General features: G+C 45.0%; 1 protein-coding gene across 1 annotated transcript in view; it reads right to left on the bottom strand.

Moving 5' to 3' along the window:
- Nucleotides 1–10,706: 10,706 nt before the first annotated feature.
- The window catches only part of GNA12 (guanine nucleotide binding protein (G protein) alpha 12), a gene marked incomplete at its 5' end in the record, with an annotated part of 25,067 nt that continues 24,544 nt past the window's right edge, over nucleotides 10,707–11,229 (bottom strand). The window contains one exon of the mRNA XM_010160406.1: nucleotides 10,707–11,229. This exon is cut by the window's right edge and continues 474 nt beyond it. Within this exon, the coding sequence (XP_010158708.1) occupies nucleotides 11,149–11,229 (81 nt within the window).

Below are 11,229 nucleotides of genomic sequence, written 5' to 3'. Positions count from 1 at the left end.
AGAGGCAGCTTTCTATCATAACAAAGTCCAAAGAGAACACAGAAAAGGGGTGGCACTGAAACAATTTGAACCGCTGGCAGAAGTCACTGATGGGAAACTCCCTACGTGATGCTCAGCTTATGGACTCCTGTTACACTGCTGTGAAAGCGAGAATTTCTGCTGAAGAGCTGCTGCTTACCAAGAGCAGGTATTTTTGACAGCATCCCTCACCAGCTCAGCTCATCCCCAAGTGCTCCAGGTAAGAAATAAATGAGCACAGCAGCTCCAAGCTTCACCTACTTGCGTAGGCAGGGCCCACAGGCAGGAGGCAGCTTTGTGGGGAAAGGCAGAAAGTGGCTGAACACACTTTTGAGTCCTTAGGCAGCTGAGGAGAAACGGTCCATGCCATATTCCACTGCAGGTGTTTGTTCATGCAAAGACATTCCCGTGGAGGTGGCCACTCTGCACATCTGCAAAGATTTCCGGCGCTGCCGCTGCACGTTACAGCGCAACATTTCGTTCCCAGGGTCTGCAAATAGTACTTTGCACTCACACTGCACCAGTGTGAGCAAGGACTGGAGGCAGCCTGGGTCAGAAATGAAATGACTGGCCAAGGTAACAAAAAATCAAGGTTATAACCAGGACTAAAGCACAAAAGCGCAATTCCTATCCTTCGCATGTACCAGGGTTGTCGAGGAGCAGCAAACAGCTGACAGAGCAAACTGAAGGTAAGCCCCTAAATAACACATCCTGCATTTTAAGGAGCGGTCATGCTATCAAAGCAGATTTCCTGGAAGACTTGGATGGGTGTGAAACAGCAGCAGAACTTGCAGCTAATAAGCTGCTGTGTAAGCTGTGGAACAGAAGTAGAGATGAGGTACTTTGGAGTACTTTTAGGTCGAGCTGCAGACCAACGATCAGCAAGAAGTATAGGGTACTCCTATATAAATGCACAACCAGAATTTGCTGGCAACTCAGCAGCCAAGGTTGGAGTTGGGTGCAGATGGTCCAGGAGCAGTTTCACTGCACGTATTCACTGTGCAGCACTCTAGCCAGCTTGGCGAGTCTCCTGCATGAAGAAAGGGAGTGAAAGGAGCAGGACACCAGATAGGAAAAAATTCCCGTCTCAGAGGGCAGGAGAATTTGCTGGCAACTCAGCAGCCAAGGTTGGAGTTGGGTGCAGATGGTCCAGGAGCAGTTTCACTGCACGTATTCACTGTGCAGCACTTCAGCCAGCTTGGCAAGTCTCCTGCATGAAGAGAGGGAGTGAAAGGAGCAGGACACCCAGATAGGAAAGAATTCCAGTCTCAAAGGGCAGGAGTACCAGCAGCCTGGGACAAAGCTCCCCTGGGCACAGCGTGGAGGTCTGGCCAACAGCCCCCCTCCACAGCTCCAGGAAGGCAGCACTGTCATTCCTCTGCCTCATGACCTGCAGGTGCCCTGTCATGACAGGCAGACGATCTAGGAATCAAGGCTCCCATGACCTGCCTCCTGCCCTCAGGAGATCCCCCAGCACAACCAGGTAACTCTCCCCTGAAGCTCCCTAAGGGAATGGTACAACCCATTAGACGTATCTGGCTCGTAACATCTCCCGCACCACAGTCCCGCAGCTACCCAGAGCATCCTCCACAGTCCCACAGCAACTCCAGTCAGGTCCCTTTTCCCCCAAGCTCAAGGATACTTGCTTTGAAGGAACTTCTGAAGTCTATAATCCTGAACAGAGCAGAAAACACAGTCTTTTAATAGCTTTACGAGCTCATAAAGACAAATATCTTCTCCCAAGAATAAACAGGCAGAACATGCCACTCCTACCCTAAAAACAAGAGGTCGCTGTAATTGGAGGGAGCGGGCGTACAACACAACTACCCAGGGCAAATAAAAGAAAACCTAACAAAAAACCCCAGACTTTACCACTTAGGGGTGAAATTGCCTACAACAGGTCACAAAGGTGGGAGAGTAGAAACCACTGTCTTCCACAGACGTTTCATTAGCAGCAACCAGCACTTTTTGATGTAACCGTGGATGTGACCACCGCCCTTCACTAAAAATGGTACTTCTAACGGAACTCTGTTTCTGCTGTGCAAAGTTGAGGCTTTAAAAGGAAAGCTATGTCTTGTAAAAAAGTCCCTGAACACTCTTCCTAATAACTCTGCCTCCCTGAACATCATGCAGCTTCCCAAGATGACGGTCAGCCTTGGGAGAGGCAAGGAATTTAATCATTTTAGTTAGTATCGGAATAAACTTCTTCCCAGGTCTGTACAGGATAACGAGATGCCAGACTGGAGCTAGAAACCACCAGGATTTAACTCCTCTCCTCCAAGAGCTGTAATGAATCAGTGTTACTATCACCACCCCAAACCTTACACCTTCTACACTTGAGCAAAACCACCAACTACGTACGCCCTGCCTACGCTGCATCTTCAAGAAGCCTCTCCCAGGGGAAAAAGCCATGCTTCCCCTTTTCTCTCTGCAGTGCTGGATTACTGGAATTGCGGAAGAGATGCTCCAGTAACAGGCAGCCACACTGAGCCGGGGAAGAGAATTCAAAGTCCATATATTCAGCGTTCAGGCCCTCCGTGGGGTACGAGCCTTCACTGGCACCCAAGTCACCCCCCTGCAGAACCGACCGCCTCGGCCTCTCCTCCTGTGGGGCAACAACCGCGCAGCTGAGTTACGACAGGGACATCTTCCCTGTATGAAGTGAGACAGTCTGAGATACGGAAATGCTGGCAAGTATGGAAAATGGTGTCACCAAGCTATCCTGATCCGAGCCTCCAACCACGTGTTCCAAGTAAGAGTTCAAACCCCACTAAAATCAGTGCGGTTCAAGCACCCGGTCACAGCTGCTGACTAGGCAGGGACTGAGCTCGGGAAGGCACTCCAGTGACAACCCGCTTCTTATTTTGATTAAAGCTTTGGAGATTGAGCAATTCAGAGAAACTGCATCAAATCATCCAAATCCCAACCAGCTTTGGAGCAGACAAGAGTGACAACTCAAAGCAACCCCTCTCCCTGTCTGCTGGCCAGGGGTCTCAGGAGCCCGGCGCGGCCCTGTCACACCACCACCGTGTTCCAGCAGACACGGCCAGCCAGAGTCCTTCCGTGCTCCAGAGGGAACCCTATTAAGCTTCTCTACGTGCTATCTTGGACGGCTGTGATTCACAGGAATATTTTGGCCCAAAAAAGGGGTAATTAGCTTTCACAGAGCTGACCAAAGAGACCATTTGGAGCTGCTGCTGTTGCAGAGGCTTGAGGGAAGTGCGTGACCACACCTGGGAAGCCGCCTGTTAGCACACACGGAGTCTGCCATCAGCCTGCCCTCCTGCCGAGATGCTGGCGCCGGCCGTACGCCTAGTTACTGCACAGTGCTCAGCACCCCCAGACACAAACAGCCTGATGCAGCTGAGGACCCGACACTTGCAGTGCCTAGCAAAAAGGACGGAGAGCGCTCCACGAAGCATTCTGAGAATTGTGTACCTGCCAGCATAGAATCACTAGGTTGGAAAAGACCTTAGAGATCATCCAGTCCAACCGTATCTGTCCGCCACTAAACCATATCTCTCAGCACTTCATCCACCCGTCTCTTAAACACGTCCAGGGATGGTGACTCCACCACCTCCCTGGGCAGCCTGTTCCAGTGTGTGATAACCCTTTTGGTGAAGAACTTCTTCCTTACATCCAATCTAAACCTTCCCTGGCGCAGCTTGAGTCCATTCCCCCTCGTCCGATCATCTGTGATTAGGGAGAAGAGACCAACACCCACTTCTCCACAACCTCCACAGCATCATTGATTAGGCATTACTAATTCACACCACTAAGACCTGCCGCGATGCGACCTTTGGAAGTACAAGCGAGGAAAGGTTACCGACATTAAGAACGGGAGCTCAGGCTCTGGCAGAGCTGATGGCAGGGCGGCAATGCCATGAGACAGGGACAGCGATGACTCTCCAAAGGTCAGTGGTTCTGCACGGCCGTACGAGAGGCCGCGGCGCACAAGTACGCGAGCCCACGGGAGGGGGACTGGCACTGGCAAAGCAGCCAGCGTAGTCCCCATGGCCATTATCAGATGCTACACAACAGAAGAGGAATCCCTAACAGGTGTGGCCAGCTCAGCAGGCTTAATTATCTGCTCTTGCTGAGCTTAAAATACATGAGCACAACCTCTAGCTGTGTCTCCCTTTCCACTTCCCATCAGTTCCAATGCCTACATCAGCTCCTGAAACACTACAGATGAGTGAGTTAGGAGTTTTATATAGGTTAACATTCCACCTGCCTCCAATTCCTGGAAACACTTGGGAAGGATGGTTCAGACCAGAACTGGAGGGGGTGATGTGTAAGATTACAGAACAAGGTCTCATTGCACGACAGCTGTAGCCTCATGCAGTCCATGCTGTCATTTAGTAACAAAGTGTCTCCCTCGCAGGAAATTCTTTAATGAAGCAAAAGAATGTCGCTCTAGACTCTGCTGAAAGATAGAACCCATAAAGAACAGTATAACAAGTCAAGTTTTAATAGATTTATAAAATTCATATATACAAAACAGTAAACTAAGTCACCAAAGCTATAAAATACACTTTTTACACATCACAATATAATTTTATCTAGTACACAGTTTTCATAAATTGAAACTATTACAGCAAGTAGCTGCTTCTATCGTGGATGCTGTTTTGGTGCTAGAAAGACACTTATGTGAGCAGTCTGGAACTGTGCTTTTACTGTATGCATTTTTTTTCACCTTCTTTTAGTTCGTCACTGATTTTAAAGTACTTTCCTGTGAATGGTTAGAAAATTAAGGCTAAACTCAGGCCTTTCTTGCCCAATGCAGTGAACTTGTTTTAAAAAAAAGAAGTTATTGCATAGTAGGTGTGTTACAAGGCATAGGCACCAGAGAGCAAGTAAGTTGCAGAATAAAAGGTAACGTTAATTGGCTTCCTAGCTACATGATTGTGTCCCGAGATAACTCTGTGTTTTCTCAGTTTGCTTTCATACATACCAATTCCATACACAAGACCACTCATCACAAGAGCAATAAATACTAGCCATTTTGTTAAGTGGAGTCTCCAGAAACACTGTTTAACACACATCATCAATTCAAGGTCATTACACATGCCAGATAACGAAGTCTGTTCACTGGGAAAACGCTCATTATCCTAAAGACACTTTATGGTTTCAACACACACGGGAGTGTGAGCGCACGCTTTCAAACCCAAGTCCACCAACCAGGCTGTCTCAGTCTCATGAGCTACCAAAAGATCATTTCTCTTCCACATCCCCCTTCTCCCCGTCTTCCCTCGGCTTTTATAGTCAACCACCCGCAACACAAGCTCAGCACAAGGCGTTGACGGGAAGTATTAGGCAGAGAAGCTGTGCTATTCAAAATCTGCTGCTTCCTTTGTAAGATGCTCCTTCCCAGGTCCTACTTAGCAAAAATATCTGCTCTCCACCAGTTGTAGTCTTCATTCAAAGAATGGAAACAGTGTCTTACCTGGCCTTTCCCCTGAAATACCTCTCATGCCCTGCTAGCTTAAAGGAAGGTTAAGTAGCTGTTCGAAAGGAGTAAGACGCACTGTCTGGCCAGAGGTCTGCATACTGTGTTTTAGTAGGAATGAGATTTAGCACCCAGTTATGAACAGATGAAGAGAGACTTACGATGGAAGGGTGTGCAGCTGCAGCAGGGCAGCCTTGCCTGCTGGCTGCTCTTCATTCAGAGCCAACAGCTCTCTGGAGTCACTCAAAGCTTTTGGGGTCAACGCAGATGGCATTTCACTTCAATACAATCAAGTCTTCAAGCACCATCAGCTTTTGGGATCTGTTTAGAAAATAGCTCCCCTCTCTTGCTCCCTTCCAACATACTTTGGCTTTTTTACCAGAATGTCCACCTTGGAAGTCAGTGCTGCTCCTTCCTTCTCCTACTGTGAGTATTTTCCACACAGGACAGAAGATACAACCTTCGGACACGTGCCAAGAGCTAGGCTGTCATACAGTCTGTCAGCCAGGCACAGCACCGCTAGCACTGACAATCTAGTACCTCCATACTCCCCACCCAATAAGAAAACAAGCATATCGACACACAGACAAACTTCAACACCGCTTTCCAAATGCCATTAGAAAGATAAAAATGTTAATAATCAAGCTAAACTGTCCAAGCACCAAGATGAGCCAAGAGACAGCATCACCTGGTTAGCAAGGCAGCAGTTTCAGCTCCAAATATCCTGGCTTTACTCATTTCCATCTACGTAAAAAAAGGTTAGTGTTAAAACAAAGAAGTGCCCACTTCACAGCACAAAGCAGAGATCACCCCAGCTAATTACAAAACAGGTAATGATGTTAGAAAGCACTACGTCTTGTATTGACTAGGCAGTCATCTAGAGGAGTGTGGAGTCACTTCAGGCCAAGTCTGGCCCAGACCATACCAGTCTTCCTGTCCCATAATGGATGCCCCCTAGAAATCTGTTAAAAACCCCTTGACAAAAGTAGGCACAGATGTTTTATAGTTGCTACTGAAACACCCTACCCCCCCACTTTGTGTTACAGAAGTAATAAAGAGTGTACTGAGGTAAAGAGTTGGCAGTGCTACATTAAAACCCCTGACTACACCATGTGATTTTACACCAGAAAAATGATACAGCAAAGACTAAACTTAGCGGAATCGACGCAGCTCTCATCGTGACAGATCAGTCTGTCGTGACACGCTGCACTGTGCGGAGGCGTTGCTGCGTCTCGTGCCTGTGTCCCCAGCTGGCATGCACCAAGCTGCCCACCAACCCGACAGGCGCTCCTGAACATCTGACGACACAAGTAAAGCTCAGTCAGGTCTCAAAACTCACTACTTAAAAATCACAGGGGCCTCTTACAGAAATCCTGCAGCTCCCTGCAGCAGAACACTGAGAAATTTTTTTTCCCCCAGAACAACTAAAGAGCTACATTGATAGAAAAGGCTCCAAAACACGAAGTTAATATCCACAAGGACAGTCATCTCAAGGCAGCAAAGGGCTTGTTTTCTAAAATGATAATATGTGGAAGAAGACAGCTGTCACTGAAGAAAGCTGCCAGTTTTTGCAGTGGTTCCATGTCTATTCTTTTGATGTCTTTCTTGCAGATTACAGTAACCAGGACCAACAAACACCCTGCGGGATGGGGAGACAACACACGGACAGGATGGGACACACCTGTCAAATGCACCATTTTTCATACCAAAACCTACTTTAGCTATCCTAGTAGAGTTACATTTTTGTCTGCAGTGCCACGTAACGATGAGCTCTTCCTACTTCGTTTCACTACAGCTTTTTTACTGTTAGTTTCTCACTCTGCTTGGCTGAGGTTCAGGCTTCAGTTGGCTCAGAAAGCCTGTAAATGGTCATCTACAGGAGCTTCTTCATGCTTGTAACGTGCCTAGATCTAGGTTTTACACAGCAGAACTTGGAAAAACTGAAATATATTATCAAGTTAACAAGTTGAATAATCTATGCTGCCATGCTGAATAAGATCAATTCTTTGCATCAAACTGGAAGCATCTTTGAGTTGTAATGTACACTTCAGTAGACAGGAATTTCCATTCCATAATTTATATTAATTTATTTTTAGAAGAACGATTTAATTCCTTCAAAGTAACAACTGCCTATTAAATGTCAGTGACCAAAAAATATTCTTCCTCTTCAATTTCAATTCACCATGTCACCTCGTAATGGCATCTAAGGATTGTTCAGAGCGTGACAGCACTGCAATCTGCAGGAATGGTACTGACACATTGTGTTAGCTTACAGCCTGTTTTGAGGATAACAAATACAAAGTAGTGTTTGATAAATGACTCCCATTTAGTTAGTTTTTCTAATTTAACTGCAAGCTTACGTAAGTCTCTCCTGCAAGCACATGCTGCAAGCACTTCCTCTCTTTGTCCTCGTGAGACAATCCATTTGAACACCCCTTGGTCTGTGGGTGTCAGAGGAGGGACAGCAAAATGCTGCTTTTTTTTTCTTTTTTAAAAAGAAGTAGTTGTTCAAGGTCTCCATCTGATTATCATCCTGCCTGTGACCCATTTCCTGAGAAGCCAAATGAACAATAAGCCTATAAAGTTAACAAAAAAAGATGTTCTCACCAGCTGTGTTTACCTGCAAAGTTCTAAAGGATGTCACTTCAAACTTTTTTAAAATTCCTTTCTTGTGAAAGGACTAAGCAACCTACCAAGCTTGTTTTGAAAGGTTTGTACAACCTAGGCTATCTAAGTTGTGCTTTAGTATTTAACTGATTTACCATAACATGATTTTCTGGCTTTATTTTACTACAGCATACCTTGAAAAAACAAAAACAAACCAAAAAAACCCAACCAAACCCAAACCAAAAAATCTCAGTTGAGGCAAGAAGTGGAGTGTATTTTGCAAAGACAGAAATATTACCTGCCACTTCAAACAAAAAGTCTTTTCCCTCATGGTCCACATCCTTTGCAAACTTGAGAAGTGCTTGACTTCTGCAAGGAGAGCTTCCTGATGTTGGGTCCCTGGTGTGAACCATCACTATCAAAGTTCAACAGAACACAGAGCCGAACTACTGATTTTCCTCCACAGTCACGCTTAGGACTGTTTTATCAACGGAAAGAAGAAAGGCAATAGTTAGCCTGAGGTGATCAAACTGGTTCCCTAAAACTCTGAATTAGTGTGCAAAACTGCTGTATCATACCAAAAAAGTTACTAGCAAGCTTGAGAGCTCAACATGAGATACCTCATGCTGTTTCTTTTCCAGGTGCAGATTAAGTTACTTAAAACATATGTTGCATTACGAGCTCTGTTCAGAGTTTTAAATCCATAAGGTGACTAAGGACACAAGCCCATGGATGAGCATGAAGAGAAAAACAGAAGAGAAAATTCCATGCTATGCTTCCCAGGTAAAACTACAGTAGATTCAGACATAAACTGAGGTAATTCTTGAGAAAAGACACAGTTGAAAGGGAATGTTTAACTCATTTGAGAAAACAAGCGTAATATTAACCCATCTAGAAAATTCAGTAACAGAATAAAGCTCTCAGCAAAGTAGGAAATAAAGTCAAGTCAACCTAGAAGTCAGGTCAGCCCACAACTGCCTCCTCTTTCCCACTGTCTTGTGTGAAGTCGAAACCACTACAAAGAACTCCAAGAACACCCGAAAGCTTTGAAAACAATCTTTAGCCAAACAAATGGGTTAGCTTAGAGAAATGAACCTTATATGATGAGCAACCTTGTTTGCATCACTCTGCGTTGAAACATTTACCTTTCCAAATGTAATATCCTTAAGAGTTTCCCCCCGAGTATTAGTCACCTCACACTTTTTTCCCTTCGAGGGTAAAAATTAATAAGTATTTAAATACAGAGTTGGTCCTGGCAAAAAATAAGACTTTAACAAGGAAGCTAATTCCCGTTTAAGTTTGCTCAAATTTAAGTCACATTTTCCCATCTGCAACTTTTCCTTTGCTTCTTACCTCCATACCGTGCGTGTTACATAGCCACATCTTTTCCACTCTGAAGCCTGCAAAAAGAAAGCCAAGAGACTGCTACATTAGGAAACTACATGAAAATACTGATATAAACATCTGCAAGCTTCAGAGGGGAAGAAGGATTCCAGATTTTATCCAAATTAACATGAAAGGACAACAGAACAGGACTTTTTTTTGACCACATTTCCCATGGGATTACCAGCTGAAGTAAAATGTTGCTTGTTTTGACATGCCATTATAGGCTCAAAGGGGATAAGAACTCCAGGGAATCTGCTGACTTTTTACTGGTACAAACAGCCCTTCAGGTTTTATTCTTGGATAAAAGCTATGACAAAAGTTGCACAGTAAGCTATGTTAGAAAATTACCCAAAAGGATAGCACTACAATGTTGACATCAAAGGCAGATCTTCAGTTTGGCCATGTACCCCGCTGCGGTAGAAAAGATCCGGTATGTCTGTACACAAAAAAAGGCACCTGGTAGTTAAGTTACACAGATTGAGAGCACTAGGAAACGAACAGTTTATATCAACATTATTCATAGCCTCTTGCAATTTTACACACAAACCGTTGCCCAGAATGGGCAACTCCCAACTCGACTGTACTCAGAATTACGTGTGCATTACTATAGGCTAAAGATCCCATTAAGACACAGATTAAAGGCTAATTTTACAGCAAGGTCTTGCTGTCCAATTACATCAGTGCAGCTGTAAAACTGGGATCTCTAGGGTGTTCAGCCTCCCTGTAAGGTCAGCTGTTGGGAACTAATCAACAGCTGCTGTACTACCAAAACCTTTGCTTCAGAGTTTAATCAGCTTTCGAAGTTTTGAATATAGATAAAGCCCTGTCACATGAGCTACTGAACCTTCACAACCACTGCCAACTGCAGGTGGAAGAACAGTGTGGAATTTCCATGAAGTACAGCGCACTCAAGCACCCACCATGCAGATACATGGTCAGGTGCTCTAGCACAGGCTGCTTCACCAAGGAAATGCATTTTCCCATGATGTAATACCCTTCACACATAGTGCAAAATAAACCCTCCTCCATATCCATGAGGCCTTAGCTTCCCATCGAATTTACTCCAACACAGGCTTCCTTACACAGTTTTAGACTTCTACCTCAGGGGTCTCATGCAAAGCCTTCAGATAGGAGCTGGGCATTCACCTTGATCAGTGGATTCCAGACCCTTGGCAAAGCTGAACACGCACACAAGAACTGGTTATATTCTTAACCCTTAAGAACGGGACTTCCATTAATGTTCTCCAATACAGCTACCAATCTCATTACATTTAGATTAGCTGGATTGATTCAGCACCTCCAAACTACAAAAAAAGGCAGTTTGTAAAACTAATGTCTCCAAAATATAAGCATATTCATTTAAAACAATGTCTCCCATACATGGTTTGTCAGAGATTTCTTTTTTCTAAGAAGGCAGAAGGTGGCTGTGTTACTCAGCATTCCAAACCAGGTACAGAACCTACAACAGCCATGTTTCAGTAGTGTTTCTAGTCCAAATGATTCAGTAGCTAACATCAACATTTGACTCCTTCGGCCTATAGCTCCTCTGTTTGGACTGGCTAGTTTACAGCATTCCTGAGCCAAGTAATTAGCATGGGTCCTACACCACATGCAAGGGCCATAAAGAAAGGATAAAAACTTGGATCTAACCCTCCAGCACATTTTAACAGAACATGGGCTTCTCTCCTTCACTGCAACATAATATCCTTCAGATTCTCTTGAAGGATCGTGTCCTTCACAGCGTGAAACACGAAGCGGATGTTTTCAGT

Source organism: Eurypyga helias, unplaced genomic scaffold (assembly GCF_000690775.1).
Source record: "Eurypyga helias isolate BGI_N326 unplaced genomic scaffold, ASM69077v1 scaffold24941, whole genome shotgun sequence".
NCBI lineage: Eukaryota > Metazoa > Chordata > Aves > Eurypygiformes > Eurypygidae > Eurypyga > Eurypyga helias.
This window is presented reverse-complemented; position numbering and strand designations above follow the sequence as displayed.